Below are 22,804 nucleotides of genomic sequence, written 5' to 3' on the forward strand. Positions count from 1 at the left end.
ACCCCCGACAGCCCGTGTCCTCCCCGCGCTGCAGCCGAGAACCCCCCGCACCCCCTCAGCAGCAGCACCGCGAGGCGCCTCCCGGCCCTCACCCGCCCGTTCCGCCGTGCGGGCCGGGTACCGGCGGCGCGGAGCGGCCGGGAGCAGCCGTCCCCCGGCCCCGGCTGCACCTCCGCGTTACGGCGTTGCCGGTGGAGACGGGGCGGGCCCGGCGGGGCCGCTGCCGACCGCCAGAGGGCGGCGATGGGCGGGAAGCGCCCGCGGGGCGGCGGCGGCGTGTGAGGGGAAGGCACGCGCGCGAGGCGCCGGTTCCAGTCAGGGCAGCCGGGGCCGATCGCTTTAGTAGACAATTTATTTTGATAAACTTGCTCAATAACAAAAATACAAGTGAAGAAAATTATGTTCATTTTATACAGTTTGTATTAACATTTGTTCAGAGATCATTACTTGGAAAAAAAAATAAGTGTTCTAACCGATTAGAAAATAATCCTTGGTAAAGGTGGTGCGGGGTGGACGGAGGACTCAGACGGCCAGGCCTCGAGCAGGACAAGCGGCCTGGCAGACACTCTTTCCTTCATTATTGTCATCCTTCACAAAGTTTTTAAAGGACAGCTTTCATTTTTTCCCCCCTTCGTTTGTTGGGGCACACAGTAATCTACAAGTGTGTTCTGGAGTGGTTAAGTAACAGCTCTAAACACAGGTATTACAGAAGGGCCCCCATCTGGCCGTATTTACAGCAGCCAGGGGGTCAGGCTCAGGTGATGCTGCACCCTGCCAGCATCTCCCGTAAAGCAGGTATCACTTGCCAGCAAGGTAACAACTGACTGCAGAATATTAAATGGTTAGACTCATGTACTCAAGCATCCCACCCTCCTCTGAGAGGAATGGCTTCCAGCTTCCAAAGGATTTCAGATGAGCTCAACCATAACATTTATACAGACAAATTAACTAGTTTCCCTTCTGAAGGTATTTTAAGCTTCTGATTTCACGTGTTGTTAGGCAAATAAGTGACAAAGTGTGCACATTGGGATGGGCCATGAAATGTTTTAGAGAATGTTGAAGCGTAAGACTAAAGAATGTCTAGTGATGCATGAAATGAGCTGTCCTTCAAAAAGTTAAATATAATGGCTGGCAGAATTAGAAAAGTTTATGTAAACACTCACCATAAATATGGGATTACCTTTGGAGAAGATTCATATGGAAACATTTGCTTTTCATGAACTGAAAAAGTCTACAGATGTTTAGGCATGTTCAATACGAACTTCTTGTAGTTTAAAATTAAACCTCGTGCAAATAAAACCTATAAATAGTATTCAGCAGATTTTACAGTGATGCTCTTAGGTATGAAAAAGAATGCACACATCTTTCAAACAAAAGTAACAGACAAAAGTTTGACAAATGATTGCACCATAAGACAGTGTTTTATATACAGCTTACAAGATATGATTTTCTGCTATAAATTATTACTGTACTACATAGTACTTAGTGACTTCATTAAAAGCAACTGTTGACAGCTGTCTCTTAATTTACTGAGTGGAGGTTTTTTTTTATTTTTTTATTTTTTACAATGCAGATGGCTGTATCTATTTCTGGACTTGAAATGCTCAAATATTTAATCAAACAGCCAGCTAGTTAAATCTCCACTATTTAATAATTCATAGCAATAGCATTGGCAGATCAGAAAAATTTCCAGCCAGCCAGCCACAGACTGGCTATGCTCCAAGGTAAGTGTTCATGTTTTTTATTGCATGAGGATCCATTTAATCAAAGCCTAAATCAACCGTATACATGATGTTACTATATCCAAAATAGGTGAGGAAGAAGAATCTTAGCAGTCGAGAAACCTGCCCCCTTCACTCATGTTCCAGTTAAAAAACCTCCTAGAACTCTTTACAAGAGTGACATTCCTGAAAACAGAAGAGCTTTTCTGCATCAGAATTGCTAAGTTTTAGTCAATAGTTCAGCTTCCGGTACACCACCAATAACACTGAAAATTTAGACACATCCAGCAGCTTAACCTGGCATTTTATCTCTCTTCCACAACACTGCTAGAGGGAATTAGAGTATCTGTGCAGATGAAGGCTTAAGGAACCAAATTATCTGTAAAGCATCAGTTTTAAGTAGGTGCCTGGCTGTACTTACAGATTAGAGTAGTTGAGAAAAAAGCATTTTTTGAACACTTCCTTCTATCTGTGAGTGAACTAAGTGGAAAAAAAAGTCACTTAAAAAATGTTACAGTAGCAAATTTGTTCAAAACCATCAAAATGTGAACTATGAACTGTTTAATTCAGCAGAATCAGGGAGAAGTAAGAGGACCAGAGTCCTGTAGGATTTGAATGGCACAGAGTTTCAAAGAATTGTGCAAACTGTCTTATCAGCTTAAGTGTCTGAAGAGAAGTGATTATTTTGGAAGCTTCTGATTATTTCAATAACATTTTTAAAAGTGCCTATTAATGCAGTTCAAACAAGCTCCACAAAACAGAACTTGAAACGTACAATTTTTTGTTTGCTGTCATAATGGACCTCAGATAAAACCTTGGGCTAACTGGAAAATGAATATAGATAGTGCAGGCAGCTTTCCTGGGACACCAAGAAAAAATTTACTTTCTGCAAGTTTAGATTGAGTAGTAAATTATGACAATACCTATGGAGCCGTGCTGGAAAGTAAAACTGCTTTTCGTGAGGAATACTTCAGATTTGGATGGTCCTTAAATCCACATTTATAACTACTTCAGTGAATAAGGCATATACCATTTAAACAATTATACTGCTTTTTTTAGTAAAGGTGAATAAGTTCATCCATCTTTGCAGTGAAATAGCGTTTGCATTACTTTAAACACTGCATTTTACATGTGCTAGAGAAATGCTTATCTCTGCTGTAAACTGCAGTGCTTGAACTCATATGAATATCAATAATAACAATGTAGTAGAAAAAGAGACTTTCTATACAACAGTTGCTAATAATTTAAATAGTGTCAGTTTCCCCAAATTAGGATTTTAACTTTAAGGTATGACATGATCTCACCTTCTACCCTCATATACAAATAAATTACCATAAAAAGAACTTCAGCTTAACTTAAAATTGCACCTAGAAAGGCATGGGATCATTTGTACCTATTACAAAAACTGTTAAAATCAAGGGCTGCTACAAAGAATGAGGTAAACTGAAGACTCTCAGCTATGTGGCCTTCAGAGAAATGGCTTTTTTTCTATTGAGTTCTAGTTTTGCACACCACAGTGTTTTGCTAGCAAAGCGTTCTGAGTTCTTTTCCAGAAACCATTTGTGTATATATACATATATATATGTATATACACACCCACACATACACACACACACTGTATACTGCATCAGCAAAATATATATATATATTTATATATATATTTATATAAATATAAGGAAGAAATCCCCCTCTGAAATGTTCCTTAGTGTTTTTCTAGAGCTTATGGGGGAGGAGGGGATGTACGTCTTCTTGCTGTTACATATGTTTTGGAGAACAATTGATCTATTGGCTTCTTGGTGCAGTAATGCAAGATCGATCCATATTGGTGCCAAAGGCTTTGCGCATTAGAAGAAGGATGTAAAATACTAATCTCCTAATCAGTGAGGCCAGCCTCACTTGAATTCCTCTGCAACCCTCTGGTCTACAACAAAGTTCATAAATACTTTGACTTCTGAATCATTAGACGTTAAAAATGGGAACAGTACAGTAAGACGGGGCATTATGCTTCTCAGTGTAAAGCATTCTTCACTAGTTCCTATCACAGTGCAGACCTGACTGCATTAAATATGCTCAGGAGATTAGTCAACGTTGTCTGTATTTGGTTATGGGAAAGGCTCTCCTTTTTTCAATCCAAAGTGCATAGTGAGAATAAGTCAAAGCATTCCTTTTTCAGTAAGTGTTTAATAGTCATATCTAGGCATCCTCCCAAGAATGCAGTTCTGTGTCTCTTTTCCAAAATAAAGTCCCACAGTCCAGACATTCATCAGCCAGGTAAACAAACTTTGCCAGCAAATAGAAGTCCAACTATTGTAAAGAAAATGGATAAGACAAACAGTACATACGAAGACCCAACCACTGTATTATTGGGTAATTTATATGGTTGACCTCCAACTTCATTGATGTAAAATCCAATTGGAAATATTAGGGCTGCCATACAGAATAGAATCACTGCAAAGAAAAAGAAAAAGACAGTCACTGCTGTGACTCAGAAGAGTCAAAATATTTACAAATCCATAGAGCAGTATAGGAAAGCAAGCCAAGTATTCTGACCAAGCCTAAGAGCTGAGATATTCCTATACATAACTTGCTTGAAATGACTGAGTGTGCTCTACCTTGCTTTTAAAAGATCCATTATCTATCCCGAAGACAGACTAAAAGATCCCCATTTTAACAGTAATTTCAGCCTTGCTCACTGGATCATGAACTCTTTAAATAAATAAATTTAGAGGATGTACTTCTACCACCACCCATGAGTCTAATCACGAAGTTCATTACTCCTTCTAATTATTTTAGCCATTTCCTCCCCCGAAGTCAAGATAAACTAACATTCAACATTGAAGAAACTCATTTTTTAATCACTTGTCTTTTTCCAACTATAGTTGCTGTCTCCCATTCTTCCAAAATCTTTTTCTATCCAAGCTTTGTTAAAAATAGAAAACATTGTCATTATGGTTTCTTTTAGATTAAAATACAGCAGTTTCCTAAATTTATTTCATTTCTTAAGGAAACATTCATATATCCTTAAGATTTTCCATTGGAGTTCAAAGAAAGTTTTCTGATTCAATTTAATCTAAGCTTCTTAGCAAGAAACTTCAAGTTCAGACTCCATGAACTTAGAGAACCAAGCAATGACACTTATTTCACTTGAATAGTTGGACTTAGGTACATGGTTCATGTTTACAACTGACTCTGTGTAGATATACAAAAAACAGAACCCCTATTAAAGCCATTCATTAGAATTACACTACGGATTTCACAGGCCTTCAGATATTAAGTGACCAACACTTCTCACAGCACACTTCAGTACTCTGATCAAACCCAGTAAAGGATATCCAGCGTTGTAATCTTTCCCAGATGAGAACTCCAGTGTTCCTACAAGACGCCTCTGGATAAATAATCTTACTTAATTTGAACATAGCAAAATGCAGGGTTGTACAGCCTCAACCAAGGGAATGACTTCTCTAAGAGAGAAGAGACTCTTCACAAGAAAAAGGATTAGCTTTTAAGTTGGTTTGATTGCATATTCACGAATATAGCATTAGTTACTTTTTTGTTTTTAAATCAGTATTAGCACAACAGATTTTTTTTCCACTAGTTAAGTCAATGTCTAGTGCCTTACTGTTATTTCATTTATATATATTTCAACTTTATTTCAAACATTTGTTGTGAGTGGAACATGGTATCCCAATACTCATTCAACCAAATATAAATTACGTCTAAGGGCATGTCCCACCAACTATATACATACTCATCCCACCATCCCATATGATGCACAGCTCACACAAACATCTCTCAGTTCTCAATAACGCACACTACATACTAGTTCACTGAGTTTCCTCTCACTTAACAGACTGCTGCTTTTTATTTGTTAATAAGAAACACAGGTGCTGTCCTTGTCAGTACTCTCTTCTCTACCACTAAGACAACGAACTCTAGGGGTGCTGTTCCCTACTTGGGCTTCCTGCAATTCAAACAAGCAACAATTTAAAACAAACAAAAAAAACATACTAGTAATAGCCACAACCTTAATTACTGGCTCCTGTGCAAGTCAGCAGTACTCCAGATCTTTTTGTTTCCAAAAGGTACCTTAAATTCAGCAGCTCATCTGTCCTTACCAGGACAGTCTCTATTCTTTCCAAATGCAGAGATGATGGGTTAGAGCAGACTTAATAGTTTGTCAAGCAACTTCATTACTCTTCTTCCTGCCTAAATACATGTGCTCCTGTCTTTCCAGCTTTACAATGTTACATGCCCATACTAAAAACTTTATCAACTCCATGTTTATTCAAGATCAACTGCTTGTCTTTATGTATGTCACATCTTAATGCTTAGTTCTTGCAATTTGCATAGCACAGGTCTCAGCTTTGAGGAAAAATTCTCATGCTCTGTAGAAGAGACTAGTTATGGGCATGAAGAATCTGAATTCAAGAAATGTCCATGAAGAATTATGTATATGAACCAAAAGGCCAGTTTCATCACATGATGCACATCAGACTTTCAGCTGATCCTTGCATTCCTAAACATGAAGCAGCTTACACAATACCTTGAGTTGAATGCTGCCAACACAAGAATCAGCCTCTCTGCTTACTTATTTATTCCCCAGTAAGTATTTTAGTAAATAAAAATAAACTAAGTAATATGTATATACACGTTCCACTAGAGGGAGCTTGTGACTTGCTTTTAATATAACTACGCCAGCAGATTATGGAAGAAAAAGAGCACAAACTAATCTGGCAACTGCATAGTTACTGAATTCTTGCTCAGTGCTACCACATTAGACCATCTATTAAAACAAAATCAAAGAACTAGAAACCAGACATTAAACATTACACACGTTAAACATTAATCTAAAAGTTTTTATCTATTTTATTGGTCCACATAATTCCATACAACACAATCAAATCCTTAAAAGATTGTTTCCTCTTTTTTAATTGTATCTTAACCAGTAAATGGTTCATCTGAGGAGAGAAAGATCGGGTATATGTTTCTTGAGCAGATTTGTGTAAGCACAGAAGAGCTCTGTGTGTAAGTGGTCCAGAAAACAGTGGTTGATAATGCATACTTATTAATGCAACACATAATTAGTAACAGTTTCAACAATACTCTGAGGATGAGTCACATTATCATAACTCAGCATGTTTTCTATTACATCCAGTTTGTCCCTGAGGAGCATTCCAGTTATTTACCAAACTTCTATTAGATTTTTAACAAAAATGCACTTATAGGAAATAGCTTTATGATTCTGAAACAGCCACCTCCACTTCCAGGATTAAGTCTCCTTTGTTACTTTCAAGAACTACATAGCTGAAAAAGTTCTGATGGCGTCATGGATAAGGCTGAAGAATATATCTTTATTCTCTCCCCTACTGACCAATTGTTCTTTGAGGTGCATTGTACATACCTGCACCCACCAGCACTTCCAGGTCCGAGACCTGTTACTGGCATTGTACTGCCAAGCCAAAAATTTGCCCAGTATCTCATGTTCTTGTGGGAGGACAGAATAGGCAGGTACCTCAGCCCTCCCTCAGTTTGCAAGAGGAGAAAAAATAAATTCTGCAAATGCAGACTGTGAAGAATGCTAATGCACATACACGCTTCAAATGTTTGTTAAAGAAGTAACCAGCAGTCTTTTTTCTTCCAAATAACAGTGCACATGTTCTGCTGCAAGGGTTTCCAAGCAATTTTCCTTAGCATGGTCTAAGAATTTTTAATCTACTGAAAAACAGATTTCAAAGTCTGTCAGATTAGGAAGTCTAAGTTATCATCTCAAAAAATTGACATATTAAGAAAAAATGCGTGATTAATTAATTAAAAAGAGACAAAATCCAAGAAAGGAAGCACTGAGTTAACTTAGTGTATATATTCTTCTAGAATGCGAATTGCTGGCTAGAGCTGTGACACAAATGTAGCTTTCCAAATCTGGTCGTATCAGCTCAGCGAATTTCCAGCAAAATCTCCAGCAACCCATAAAGAACTTCTTCCTCAGGAGTATGTACTTATGATTTCAGGGAAAGTTTGCAGAAAAAGACACAATCATTACAGTTGCTATTAACAAAAATATTTAGGTAACAGAACACAATTTCTAGTCTGCTTCTGAATGTTGTCTGTCAAAAAAGGTCTAGATCCTTTAATTCTTAAGCTTGAAATTGTTTTGAGCATCCAGTGACAGTAACTTCAAAGAATCCAGAATAAAGTGTATTGAAAGAAGGAAAAGGCTATAGACTAGTCTTTAGGAGAGCATGGTACTACCTGCTTGTCTATTTTGAGATGCATAACATAGAAAGCAGCAGCTTGTACAAATCCTTTGTAACCCAAGAAGCCCTTTATTCACTCAGAAACACCAGGAACAAGTATTTGCAAGATAGCTAATACTAGTTAAGAATGTGATTGTCCTACTGTGTTTCTACTTGCATTCCAAAAATCAAGCCCGTTACACTCATGAACATGTAAATCCTCATACAAATGAGTAACAGACTCTCTGGTAACTGCTAGAAAAAAAGGTAGAATTATGATTTTCTATTCAGCATCTTTTCCCTTGATATATCTCAGAGAAGCACCTACACTTCAGTGGTGGTAACAGAATTAGTTCCTTTTCTAGCTGTAGTAGATGGTAGAGACCTGAATTTGTTTAAGATGTAAACAGACCTTGTAGGCTATTCTACGAATTCCTGCAACATTCAAGATTGTTATAATATACAGAATAGCATATAGGTGGCCTCCGCAGAGGATAAGCTCTGGATACAGTTCCTAATTATAGATCTTAACAGTATCTGTCCCAAGGACCACAAGAATTACAGCTTTAAAGATTTACCATAGGTTCGCCACATCCTATCTTCTAAAACAGAAGATGGCATAATGACCTGTAAAGGAAAGGGATTTAGATTAATTTGAAGCAGGACTAGCAAGAAAGGAGTAGTTTCAGAGATACATGGAACAATACCAAAGCCAGGTTTCTTGCCTGCTACCAACTTATGCCTCCCTGTCACAGGGCAGAATTAGTGATGAAGCAGTACAGAAGCTGGGATGGTAACAGCTCACACTTGAGCAACAGGTAAGTGATACCATGCAATGAATAGCTGACAGATCTTTGGTTGCCATCAACAGATGAGGCACAGCTGTGAGTCTGCAACTCCTCTTTTATTGAGGAAGCACACAAAGACCTGGGCAGTACAGAAATGAACACCAAGAAGGAATCTACTCTTCATTACATTGCATGAATTCAGCACTACAGTTAATGGGACTCAGAGAACAACAATAGTTCTGACAGCGTCTATGCCCAGGGTGACAATACCTATCACATCAGTAGGAATACTATGATTTTTGCAAGACTCTTCTCTACAGGAAGCATAGGAAAACTTCTGCATTTGCCTTTAGAAGACTTTTGTCACTCGTGCAGCGTGATCTGGAAGACTGAAATCTCTCTTCTGTCTGCAAAGACAGTTTGCAGAGAAGCCTGAAGGACAAGTTTCTACATAGTAAAGTCACCAATGGCTGAGGAAGGATGCAAATGCTGTGCTAGTAAATACTCTCAGGTGCATCCCTTTAAAAGTGTATACAGGAAAGCATATACATGAAATAAAAATTAAAATTTTGTCCTTTGCATGTCCCTTAGCTAAGGCAGACAAGATCACTTGGCAATAATTCATATTTAGTAGGTGCACTGTTGAAAAGTGTGTTATCCAAGATGACAAGACTACAAGCAAAAATTCCAGCAAAGATAAGGTACATAATATGGTTAACTTTTCTCCAAGCCTAATTTCTCAATATGATTAAGAAATCAAGGAGAGAAACAGTTTTTTGCTGAGGAAAAAGGCTCTGATTCTTACTTCAGGAGAGCTATTCCTCTGTGACCTTTGCTGGATACAAAAATAAAAGCAAGCAGGCTTCTCTGCCATAATCAGTAGTGCCAACAAACTGCTGAATACAGAGGGATGTGTGTGAAGAGTCACCCAAGAACCTATAGATCCCATCTACAGCCATAACTTGGGTAAAAAATGAAAGTGAAAATCAGACTGCAATAAAAGGTGATACCAACAGCCCAGATAAAGTCACCACAATCCAAAACAATGTCGAAAATCAATCTAATACTATCTTAATCTTTTAGTTGTAGCAGAAAAACTCTATCCTACCTTTGCTTCTCTTTGAAGGGGTTGGTATAGGCATGCCAAGCAACCAGCACTAGTTTATGACCTGGACTCTTCTTCCCTGAATTATCATACTGTGCTCTGTAAAGTGAGCAAAGGAACGAAGCGCTGAGGATGTTTGCACCAGTTTACTCTACAGACTTCGATCAATTGAGAAAAACATCAAATAGTCCCTTAGGGTCTTTCACATGATTATTACAAAATCAAGACAAAGAAATCAGGAAGCTTCTCTTTCCCTGCACAATGTTGTTAAACAGCTACAGGGAGCTGCGCTTCCAAGACTTTTCTCTTCTGCAAGGGAGGTCTTCATCCTCTTCCTCAAAAAGAGAGGTTATTTCAGATAGTTATCCAGGAATAAGAGTGAGACTCTCATCACTCTTCTGGATAGCATTCCACCCCCTTGAACAGAAGGGTATTTACGCAGGATCTGGAAACAAACTGACTCAACCCATCAGGGTCAAATTCCAGCATGAACTGGGCAAGACTGACCTCTTAGCAGGCCCTCCTTGCTACTGACAGAGTTGCAAGGAAAGGGCTGAGCAAAAGGATTCCTTTGCTGTTACATGATTTAATTTAGACCCCCCTTGCATTTGAAGAGAACAGAGCTGCCAGTCCCAGAGCGGCCTTTAGCAACCCCAGCAAACTTTGCTGCCACCTAAGACAGCACATCCTATGTCATGTTCAGAAAGTTCTGCAAGAATATCTACTAATTGCCTGTACTGAGCTGTGGAGTCTTGAAATCACCTGCAGAAGAGATGTAATACAATTATGAAGTTTTCTCTACCCCCTTCTACTGAGTTACCCATCTTTTCATAACACAGTACTCTGGCACTTCACAGGAAGGACCTGTTCATTGTAGTCCAAGTTAATTCCACAAGTCCACATGTTGCCTAATACCAATCTACAAATACTAAAAAATCTACAAAACTAATTTGTGTTGCCATTCAGTGAACCAGAGAATTTGTTCTTGTCTACCTCCTGAAAAATAAAGAACTCTGCCTTCCATTCACTTCTTTTCCCAAAGTGACTTTTCTTACAAGTGAGTCAAGCAATACAATTTCCCATCATCACTGTTAACAGGAACACAAAGGTCACAGAGTTGTACGTATTGGAGATGAATATCAAAGATGTTGAATTTCAGCAACACAGTCATATCTTAATAGAATTATAAGAAATTCTGAGTTGCAAGAGAAAAAAGTTAATATGCTTCATTATTAAACATAACAAAGACAAGTGCAGGTCCTTCTATATTTAGACCTTAATAATGGACCAGTTGCAAGCCCGAAGGCATCTACAGAAAAAAAGAGCTTTAGGTTACCAGAATTTTCAGCTGAACCACGCAAAGCTATAGAAAGCTAAAGATGCAAGATTTTGATTAATGGAGATATTTTAAAACACTAAAGTATGTAAAGCCCAAAATGCAAGTTGTGAATTAAAGAAAAAAACTCAGTAAATAAACCAACATATAGTACTAAAAAAAAAAACCACGCCATAAAACAAGCTTTGACTTTAGCTCACTGTAAGCATTTTAATCTTACATAGCATTTTGAGCTCAAACCCTCCCTGCATACATCAGATACACATGAAATATGTATAGATATACTATGGCAACTAGAAAAGTTGGGCTGTAATATTCAGTAATACTCATGTCTATTTTAGTCATTCACTTGAAAATAAAAGTCAATCACAATGAATACAGCATTTCAACAGCTCCACTGTCTGCAAAAGCTGCACTACCAATTTAATATGCTATGTAGCAAAGTTGTCAGAAGGACGGCTTTGACTGTACAAGTGCCTCAGCAAAGTGCCTCTGTTGAAGCTCAGCGCCTTTTTACATTATTCCCTCCCCCAAACAAACTTCAATCTCATTCATATTAGATGTCATAGAGTTCCATTAAACCTTATTTATGTCTGTGTAAACCACAAACTTGCATCTTCCAGTTAGTGTTCACACTACCTTTAGTGGTATGTCATAATTCAAGTCAATTTAAAAGCCCTCAGGTTTCCAGTTTTTTCATGCTGTCATCCCCACCATTAAGGCACCATTTCACAGTTGGCATAAGCCTGTAACACACACCAAGAAAAGGAAGTTTGAAAGTTACTCCCCTTACTTGTTACAACTATTTTTCATTTGCACTGAAGTAGCCACAGCATGTTTCCCCGTGCAGAAACACAGGGCTGCTAGAGGAGGCTCAGCCTGTGCTGGGAGGAATTATGCCAGTACTCATGCAGAGCAGAACCAAGGGAGGCAGAAAAACACTGGTACTAGTCCCTCTGCTAAAGCACTGCTGCGGGTCACAGGAAGAAAAAGTCTCAGTGCTGTGAAGCACAGCAGATGCTCTGCAGTGGGCAACCCTCCTGCATAGCCAATTAGGATGCAGATATTCCGAATAAAAAACCTGTTGTGAGCATCAAGCAGGACTGAACCAGCATCAACCCTGAATGAGGTATTCATGAGATACCTGAAAGAGGAATGGATTTCAGACTCTACTAAGTCTCAGATGCATCAACTGCTTTCTCTACCTAGCGGAGGGAATTTCCAGTCATTCCATTTTGCTAGGAGTAAGACTGGAGATATGGGTATGGGGAAGACACAACCTGGGACTGACCTCTTCCACCTCTGCTCATTTTCTTCAGCCAATTAACGGCACTCCTCAAGGAAGGTAAAGGGATCAGGGAATGCAACGCCTTCCTTTAATCTCACCTTGGGCCAACAGGCTATTAATCCCTCTCAATTATCAATCCCTCAATTTTTGAAGAATTTCTTTTTTCTCTCAGATGTGGTATTTGAAGAGAAAGAACGTTTTATATAGTAGGAACCCTACACATTGTTCCCTGACAACAGCGTTATTTTAGACTCCACCAGTTTATCCTGTGTACAGGTCAACTGTGTAGTTGAGGTCACTTACTTCCAGTGAAAGCTATCCAGCGGGCATATTTAGTAGCTTCTCTTCGCCAGTGGGAAGCCACCAGCAAACCACATGTGACAGTTAGTGAAATGATTCCCATAATGATGAAAAATAACGTAGTGACCCACTCAGGAGGCAGCCGTGGAGGAATACAGGTCCTGTCACGTCCATGGATGGTTTGACACTGTCGCACAAGGCCAACTGTGAGAGCACCTGAAAATACATAGCAGAGAGGCAAGTAAACTTTCAAAATCCTCTCTGAGGGGCGCTCAGCTGCAAATTGAATCTCAGATTTGTCTAGGTATAAGGGATTCTTTGATGAGCCCTAATAAGCCTTTCAAAGACAGAGGATAGGAGGGACATCTATCTTCATGTTCTTTCATCAAACCTTTGCACAAATTGAAGTGAGATGGCTACAGGCTGTACAAGCTGGTTCTTGAGTGGCAGTCGAGATCTAATCAAAGGGATAAAGCACTCCTATGAAGCCTACCACTATCAGCTAAAATGGTAGTGGAGGTGTAGAGTTACCTCATCTTTGGAAGAAAAAATACTTTTATAATCTGATAAAATGGGATGCAGCCCCCCTAACAGGTCTTAGTCTAATGCCTTTTTCTCTCATCTGTAAACACAGCTTTAATCCTCAAAGTCTTGCAGTAGAATGTCCATTTACTTCACATGAAGATTTTAAGAATGTTTTCCAAATAATCCACTTCTTGACAATAACTGTCTAAGAGTCAATTGACTTACATCTATTCTTTTGTCAGCTAACAAGAGTTACAACACACACCACCTGGGATATCTATACTACTAGCCAAAGAGATCCTAGGAAAAGAACGAGACTGGTACAGGAACTGTATTGTTTTGTCACAGTCCACCAGAGGAAAAAAACAACCAAATCATTTTAAAATTGTAGTTGACTCTTACAGTAGCAAACTGGAATGCAACCAACAGGCTGAGCCTAAGACATATCATGACAAGCAGAACTCTGTAAGTGACAGAAAATCAGATGTTTTCTATTAGATCCAAGTAAATCTGAGTTAGTAGCTATTTCAGTGCATCTGAGACTAATACATAAAGCAGCTTTTAGTAAGCTTTAATACTGAAGTTCTTTACCTGGAAAATTTTAATGCAACATTAACATGTAAGGTTAAAATCTATTTCTTCCTGCAACACTTAAGTCCTATATTCCTCAATTCTTCACAATTTTTCTTCTGACCTACTTCCTTAAATAATCACAATTGTCCTTTATCTAAATTAAAGTCATCAATGGATAGCATTAGAGTCAACACTTTCCTCCACAAATTATTTTAAACAGGTCAACTATAACATTATTTACTTAAAAATAGAGTGTGCAACTCAGAAAAAATGAAAGATTCACTGAAAGATTCAGAGATGTATTTTCATCTTGAGTAAAAGTTTGAGTAAAATCCTTAAAAATGTGTCAGTTACAAAACCCACTACTGCAAAACTGGCATTTTCTACTCCAGATATACAGCAATCGTACCATGGCTGCACACCAGGATTAATCAGAACTCAGCTAGAATTACACAAGCAGACTTGCACAGCCCACATGCCTGTATACTAGTTTTGCATGCAGGGCTTCTCAGTTCCTTTTTTGCAGCCTGCCATGTTTTCATTTTACATCAGCTGCCAGGGCAGAAGGGAGATGTGCACGTGTCCTTGATAGTCAAGCTCCCTGAAACACACACATATTGCAGAACCTCATACAAAACACTAAGTAGCTTGGGGATAAAGAGGCTATTCACTGCAGCATGACAGAACAATAAACTAATCCCAGTCGCTCTGCAAGAATAGGATTTAACATCAATTTTGCTGCCTTTATAGCAAAAGTCAGTTCTGTCTAAACTGAAGTTCTAAACTAAAGAATAACTTTTAAAAGTGTAAAAATTACATCATGAGCTCAAATATTTCCTGAATTCAGAGACAATAATTGAGCGCATTTTTAACTTTGACGAAAGCAACAGTGCTAAGGCTTTGAACCCTAAGCCTACAGACTCTTTGGAGGTCGAATGAGGGTAAGAAAAGGTTTGTGAACTATTTCTAAAGGTTCCATAAAGGTAACTAGGAGAAACAACCTCACTCATAAATTTCAAGTTCAAGATTAAGTTCACAATACCGGGTTATCTCACACAAACTGAGGGAGCACGAAGTTAAACCTCATAGCTTGCTCCCAGTGACAGATCTCCTGTTGAATGCAGACTTCAAAAGAAGAGCAGGTACAGAATAAATGAACGCTTGAGGCTGCAGAACCTCATACATGCCAGCCAGGATTATTCTGCTGGGCATATTCATACCTACACAGACATAAAATTTGATTCCATAAATAAGACTTTTCTTTGGTGTGTAAAAGGAGTATTTACTTGCCATAAAACTCTACAGAAGAGTGGGTTTACGTGGTATTTGATTATGTAGGTCCTGCTCTAAAGTCGGCAAGCAAACAGTTGCTAGGCAGCTGCCAATGATATATCTAGGTGTAGAAAATCTTGGTTACTCTTATCTGATTTACCACTGAAAGGAGGGACAGAGATACTATATTGGACAGTCTCCTCCTGCCTGCAGTTAGAGAACAGCCCAATAGTCCATCTCAAGCCGGTCATCAAGTTCCAATCTTACCCCTAGGAAAAAGGGGCTTTTAATCCTTCCTTCAGAACAATGCCAGCGTAACTGCTGAAAATCTAAGCACCACATGCAGCAGTAAAACAAACAGCAGAAATAATGCTAGTAGATAAAGCAGCTTAACCAGATACACTCTACAGCCCTAAAACACGTGCAGCAGAGTTAGCATGCCTGCCCATCCTCCAAAGCCCCAGACCTGCAGTGAGCTAGGAGGACAGCGTGGGCATGCTGAGGGCGGCTCCCCTCCCGTCACATCACATCCTCCCCCTCCGTAGCTTCCCAGACCAGCACTGCGCACCTCAGTACAGCCAGTGCAAGGAGTGATTAGTATATGCACTCAGAATTACTAAAAATGAGGCTCAGCCTTGATCAAAGCAGAGGATGCTGAATTGAGCAAATGTATGTGAAGTGGTCCTTAGTCTTTTCCAGTAAATCTATTCCCTAAAGTACCAGGGTGCTTCAGACACGTGAAACCGCCTTCCAACAGTGAGTCTGATCATAATCAGGACTCCACATTATACCAGTGAGAGATTTCATGATCACATTCCCACACTACCTTACCTTACTCCTCCAGACCTCCAGTAATGCTTATTCTGACACTGCTTTTTTTTTTTTTGTCTTAGCAGGATCACTAATAAAAAGGCTATTTAACAAATGCACTAAAATTTGGGAGCATCATCTATTTTATAATTAAGTTTCACAAAACCACAGAGAGACAGAGGGGGGAGAAGGCACCCCACCAAGGGCAGGCAAGCCCTAGGCTTTCCCATTCGAGCAGATGTGCCGCTGCGCTGAGCAGACCCACGAGTCCCATGCCAGCCCTGCCGATGCTGTGCCATCCCTCTCCTGTTTCCGTGGTAACTACAGAGCCACCAAGGAGGAAGCACACACTGCGGGGAGAAACAAAGATTGCTGCAGCCCTTTCACTCCCCCACCTCTCCATCACTTCTGAATTATTAACAGTGGCACAGCGAAACCACGTCTGGAAAGCAGGGGCATAATAGCAGCTGTTCAGATGTTTGCTGTTTATCTATTATTTGATTGTCAGGAATGTGCAGGATCAAGCATGCCACATGGACACAGCAGAGGTGCCAGTGACCTGCAGAGCTAACTGTGGCACAAGAATCAATTAATATGATAAAAGCATGAGGCAGTGAACGAGGTGGGGCTCAAGCATTGCAAAGTCAGAGCTCAGCAGCTACACTGTCACACGAACATACAAAGCACAAATCCTCAGAACTGCTTTTCCTCATAAAGCTTGGGACACCTGCCTGTCCCCTGCACTTCCCCCACTTGCAAATACTCTTTCCCCTTGTTTTAGAGATAACACTGTTCCTTGGGTTTAAATGCATCTGCAACCTTTTATATTCCCTGACAACAGATTCCTCACTTTTACCTTCCATATATTAACCACATCCTAAGCAACATGCTTATTACTAACATTAAATTAGTATTATGGACAAATACGCCTACTGAGGAAGTTAAAACAGTCAATTGCTCCACAACAGCCCACCCACCTGCCCTCCCTCCCTTGCAGTCCTGATGAGATGGAGTGCTTCTGCTAGAAACCCCAGTTGCATCTGCCTGACGATTTCTGCTCAAACTTCTTTTTAGCGTACAGTACATTTGTTATGTCATCTTTGCTAAGCAAAGAACATAGTTTACAGGGCTCCTAATGAGCCGCTGGAGATGTAAATCTTAGAGCACTGCCAATGTGGCAAGGACAATGTTTTATGTTTTAGTAATGAGCACAGTACATGGAGCTACGTTATTTGGGCACACTAAAACATTCATAGCTGCTGGTTAGGTAACAGTCACATGCCAGACAATGACATGTAAAATAAGGGCAGCTCAGTTAAGCCATTTCCTGCAACTTAACTGGGCCACAGACCAGGACAGGAGGAAATGAAATTATTCTTGGAAAGTTTCTAAGTTCTGTCCAATTAATAAACTTGAATGGAAAAGGGGCCAGGTCTACCTAAGTGGAGGAACAGACTGCAGCTGTCTAAGCACAGATGCAGCTCAGTACTTGATCCAAGCGGAAACTTGAAAAGTCTAAAGAGAATGCAGTGATTTGTTCATCGCAAACTAATTCCCTGTATCAAGTTCAGGTTAACCATCAAGTTGACTTTGGCCATCTTGCCTTTAACATGTCTGCTGCTCCTTGCCTGCAACCAAGCCTCTCTGACAGGTGAACGTTTTCAAAGTGAGCGAAGCATAGCCGAGGAATTCCTGAGAGGAACAAACAACAGAATAAGGTAAGAATGGTTCCAACACAACTGCCCGTAACAGCAAACAAGGAGGAAGTATTTCCAAGAAGATTTCTTTCCCCCCAAAGTAATTCAAAGAATTCTGCATTTTTTCCTTTTTTTTTTTTTTTTTTTTTAAGTGGGATGTTTCCCAGTCTTACATACCAAAATCATTTTCCTGCAATGGAAATTTTGTCACGTTGGAGCATTTGTAAATCACCGTACACACACAATTAACTGCAGCTAAGTAACTCTAAATGGAATAACACCTTTTTCTACACTTCTTTGCTTAAGTCATTGTTGTAGGACAGTATCTGGATTACCTAAATAACTATAAAGGGTATTGTAAAAGGATCAAATATAAGAATAGGATCAAGTGCCAATTTCCAATTAAGTATGAGAAAACCACATCTGCTACATAAATAATTACTTCTCTTGTGAGGAATGGGGCATAGTTTGAAGAGATGCTGTTTAGCACTTAGACCACTAAAATAACTTCAAGGTTACCATGCAAATCCTGTATTCGCACTGTGGTATGACAGATTGATTCTTTTACTGCAGATGATCCACTGTGTTGTTCAGTTAGTAGATAAGAAGTAACCAAGTTCTGACTCACTAAAATAAGATTTATGAATGTTAAAGGATGATTTAGAGAAAGGGTTAAAAGAACAACAGAGGATTAACTGCAAATGCACAGAATACAGAGGAGTGCAAAACACAATGGATTATGAGTTATCATTTCTGTACTTTGTATGCCAGATCTTAGGTTTTTGACTCCGTCTCTTGAATTATGTAACAGTTATGCTAACCTTGGAAGAAAAGTTTTAAGAGTTGATCATTTTGAAGCAGACCAGTATTATTTTATAATTTGACCTTTCTTCTGGTCATTTGATATGTCCCATAGATATTTATTGGTTCAAAACCCACATCTAAAAAGTATTTTTTACAATGTTGAAAGATCAGTTTTAATAAAGACCTAGATTTACTTGCAAAGTCCTTGCTTTACCTAGACTGAATCTTTTAAGAGCAAGTCAACATTGCAAGGTACATTATATAAGCTGCTATTTCTCTTCTACTCCATTTATCCCCTTCTCTGAACTCAGAATGTTCTTTACTTCTCAAACCAACTTTGAAACGCACTATTCTTATTGCACTAGAGATACATAAGGTGTTCCTTTGTCAGAAACTCTTATGAAAAACCACACATATTGGCAATAATAGATGAGGTAACTTCCCTAGCTTCAGTTTACTAGCTGTGATGAACCTATTAATTGAATTCTATTTAACAATCCAATACCCAGACAACTTAACTTATTAGGTACCATTTTTGACATTCTTTAGAAATCCAAAGTTTAATGACTTTTAAACAGAAGAATTCTCATTTTAAAGATCTAGTCAACGTTAAAGGGTCATGGTTTATCATGCAGCCTTGCTGCTGAAGACCATCTGGTGCCTGAATTGTCTCAAAAGTTTTCAATTCAGTATTTGTATGACGCCTAATTCAAACCAAATCCCCCTTCCACAAAAAACAGCCTTTTCCCTCCCTCCCACCACCCCCAGAGAGAAAAAAAATAGGGGCCGTATATTGGGGAAGATGACTTATGACTTAGTAGTATTAGAGAAATTTATTATTGCAGATGAAAATCGTTACGATATAGGAGTTTAAGTGGTGTTTAAATTGCAGACATTTGGACCAATAAGCAGTAAGTTTATTTCCGAATTCCAACATCCAAGGCTTTCAATGCCAGGCGTTTTTTATTATTATTTCCTTTAAAAAAAAAACAACAACAACAACAAAACCCAACAACAACAAGATGGACCACCACACATTGAAAGAGTTATCCTCAGGCAACAACACAGGAACAACTCTCCTGAGGACATAACAAAGGCTCTGAGCGTTCTCACATATCAGAGCCAAGAAATCTGCCCATGCCAAAGGTATTCTTTGCTACTTTGGAATACAGCATTAATTAAATGTTGGTAAACAGGATCTCTAATAAGTTGCATCCTTCTGGTTGTTTGTTGACACTATAAGCATTTGCACAATAGGACAGAGTTGTCAGTGAGGACTAGAATCTTGAGTTTCTCAAGTGGCAAGGGCCTGGCAAAAATACCTTGCTTTGTTTTAAAACAAATCAACAAAAAGCTTAAGGTTTTAACTTAAAAAGAAAAAATTAAACGAAATCTATAGTTATTTTCAGTCTTCCCTCAACCAAAATAGAGCTACTCAAATTTGACAAAATTGTGCCTAAAAAAAAGATCAAAGGCAGTGTCAATATTTAAGTGTTTTTCCCAGTCAGCTCTGCTAGTTTTATGCCATATGTTCAGTAGAAAGCCAGAAGCTGTGACACCTACAGCTGTTCTGCCGTTTAGCATCTGATGAGCTTCTGTGCTTTTGAAGAGCGTTATATTTGGCCTGTAACGCAATCCTTCTCCTCCCGTGCACCACGCAGTCCTACCCAGCCTCCTCAGAGCCCTCTGAAGTGGCACGGGCAGGCGGCTGAGCTGGGGGCTCGCCGAGGCCGGCCAGCACCTACAGGAGCCAGCAGCAGGCGGTGGCCGGGCTGGCTCAGTAACGGCAGCACCAGCTGGCCACAGGGCAGCACCACAGCCAGCGAGAGCACTGAAGTTCCCAATTGGCACTTCCTAGGGGATCACCTCCCACACTGGTGTCTTACACCAATCTGTTCGTGGGTTGGCAACAACCCTGTCCTGTTGGGTATCAGGACTGTCCGCTTTCAACTCCTTCTGCACATCTTGAAGTACCATTTCACCAAGTCATTTGACTTGTGGGCTCAGATGTCCAAGTGGATCAGGCCAGATGTACCACCACCAGCAAATCACACCAAGTAAAGCATCCTGTTGTTCTTTCTTTCTTTATTCAAGGAGGAGGAACATCTGTCAAACTTCCTGTTCGCAACCTAAAGCAATTTCACTGGCCTTGTGACAAGGGCATCCAAGGGGAGGATGAAAATTCAAGTTCTGGCCCTGCACTCAATACCGCACATTTTAAGAAATCAAAGTTGGGAGGAAAAAGGATCATTTTCCTGTCAGCCATAGCTGCTGCTGATCTCAGCTCTTGTCAGACAAGCTCTGAGAACACCCACTGGTCTGGCTCTTGCATGGTCTGACAAGCCTCCCAGTGGTGTAAGGTGAAAAGAGAGGTGTTAAAACTTATTTGCAAATTTTAGGTGTCTGCTCCTCAGAGGTTACAGGTCCAACAAAGAATATCTCCAATGAAGAATTTATTCTCTGTGAGTACAGCCTCGTGCTGAAAGACAGACTGACACACAACTTAAGTCCATACAATCTACCCTCAAGGACAGCCCGCAGTTTTCTAGCTGATTAACATTTTAAACTCTCCTAATTTAAAGGGTAGCTTTAACTTCTCAGGCAAATAAAAAAAATGCTTCTTTTGTAGTAATAATTCTCAATTTTAGGCATTTCCTCATTGCTCCCATCACAACAGAAACATTAAAAACAATGGAGAACAGGAAGGCAGGAAGCATAGGCAGAATTTATCCCATACTATAACTATATATATATATCCCGATATCCCTACTATATATATATATATATATATATATATAACTATACCCCATAGTTATATTTTTCTTTATCCATTTTCCTATGGGAAGTCCTTGTTTTAGAAACCTGCTGAATTTAAGGCTGGATTATTTAGGCAATTCGCACGTGTTGTCTGTGTGGTGATAACACTCCCTTATCACAAATCAGCATCTACAAATATAGACTGGAAGAGCCTGGAGACTTTCTTGGATAGAATAAGAGAAGACAGACTACTTCTGAACAGTTCACCTTGCACTTGACTGAGATAAAATGTGAGCCTCTGAACAGCAGGGCTCAGTCCCTTCTGAACAAGTGGGACTATTCTTAAAAAGCAATCAGATATTATATTGTGCTCCAAAAAGCCTATCTGCTCACATATGTTTATACAGTTGTTACGCTGACATTCTGAAACAGAAGCCTCTCTAATTTTAGATTCAATGTAAGCAGGCAAGAAATGCTCTGTCTTTATCATTAACTTCATCTTACCAAACACACACTTACAGAGCATTTACTTCAGATTATACTGGGCATGTGTCAACAGACTTCTGTTTGTAAAAGAGCAGCTACTGCTTCTAACTTTTACTCTATTTCACCCTTTTCACCTCTATTTCACATTTTTCATGTATTAAGCTTCAGGGTGCTTTTTGTAATTGCTGAATGATCCAATAGTATTCCACTGAAGATTTTATGAGACCACATTAGAAATCTTTGGCCATTTGATCTTTCCAGGTTTCCCGCACAATCTCGTTACATGGTTTTAAAACTGAATTAAGTGTGGGTTTAAAAAACGAAGTGAAACATGCTTCTTCCCACGTGAGTTTTTGCAATGAAGAACTACATCATTAACATATGAATTTAGGTGCATGATTAGTTTCAGAATGGAATTCAACCTAAGGAAAAAAAGGTTTTCCTTCACCCTTGTGGCTTCTCTTCCCCCACAGCATGCTACGCCTACAAAACTCCTTGCATTAACAGGCACAGAAGCTGCAGGGCATTTTCTCCTGTGTAAGAACAGAGATCAGATTCCTCCACTGTGGCAATTTTGGAGCTGACACTTCCACTACCACAGACTGTGGGAATAAAGTTGGTTGCTGTGTATGCTTTGGAAAAAATGAAGAAGGTAGCTCTGAATGCTGCAATTTAGAATATCTCTATTCTCTACAGAGAAGACTGCACAAAACAGTAAAAGCTTTGGGGATGCAAGCTAAAAAAATATTTGCAAGTCAAACAAGTCGCTTTCTGTGCGAAAGTCAGCTTTCAGGAAGCTTGAGGTCCGTGACAACCTCTCATTTTCATTGTCTTCACTTGCATTTGGTATAAGGACGTCACAATTAAAGGCTGCATGTTTGACATGTTAAGTTCACACTGATGAAGTTACAGATAAAATTGTTCCCCCTTGTACACTCGCTGTGCCTATCAAGGAGATCAGAGTCCATCTCATTTCAGATGTTTACAAAGATTATTACTGCAGAAAACAAACCATTTCATTGAAATATCTAAATAACATTAACATGTGTGCCATCAGTTAGAAAAGTGTAAAAATAACCTAGATTCAAAACAATTGTTTTGATGTTTTC

General features: G+C 39.4%; 2 protein-coding genes across 24 annotated transcripts in view; both read right to left on the bottom strand.

The window, feature by feature from the left end:
• Positions 1-240, bottom strand: part of VWA3A (von Willebrand factor A domain containing 3A) — a 44,144-nt gene extending 43,904 nt beyond the window's left edge. For 21 of the 23 annotated variants that reach the window (XM_083800320.1, XM_083800309.1, XM_083800325.1 and 18 more), the window contains exon 1: positions 93-240. The gene's annotated coding sequence lies outside the window, so the exon portion shown is untranslated. The remainder of the gene's footprint in view (positions 1-92) is intronic. The other 2 variants (XM_083800324.1, XM_083800326.1) reach the window with 2 other exon arrangements.
• Positions 241-336: 96 nt separating this feature from the next.
• MOSMO (modulator of smoothened) overlaps positions 337-22,804 on the bottom strand; it is a 31,532-nt gene continuing 9,064 nt past the window's right edge. The window contains exons 2-3 of the mRNA XM_083800406.1: positions 12,775-12,987; positions 337-4,169 (exon numbers count right to left, since the gene is read on the bottom strand). Of these exons, the coding sequence (XP_083656532.1) occupies positions 3,985-4,169; positions 12,775-12,987 (398 nt within the window). The 3' untranslated portion in view covers positions 337-3,984. The remainder of the gene's footprint in view (positions 4,170-12,774; positions 12,988-22,804) is intronic.

The sequence above is a fragment of the Anser anser genome (assembly GCF_964211835.1).
Source record: "Anser anser genome assembly, chromosome: 15".
In the NCBI taxonomy this organism is placed as follows: Eukaryota; Metazoa; Chordata; class Aves; order Anseriformes; family Anatidae; genus Anser; species Anser anser.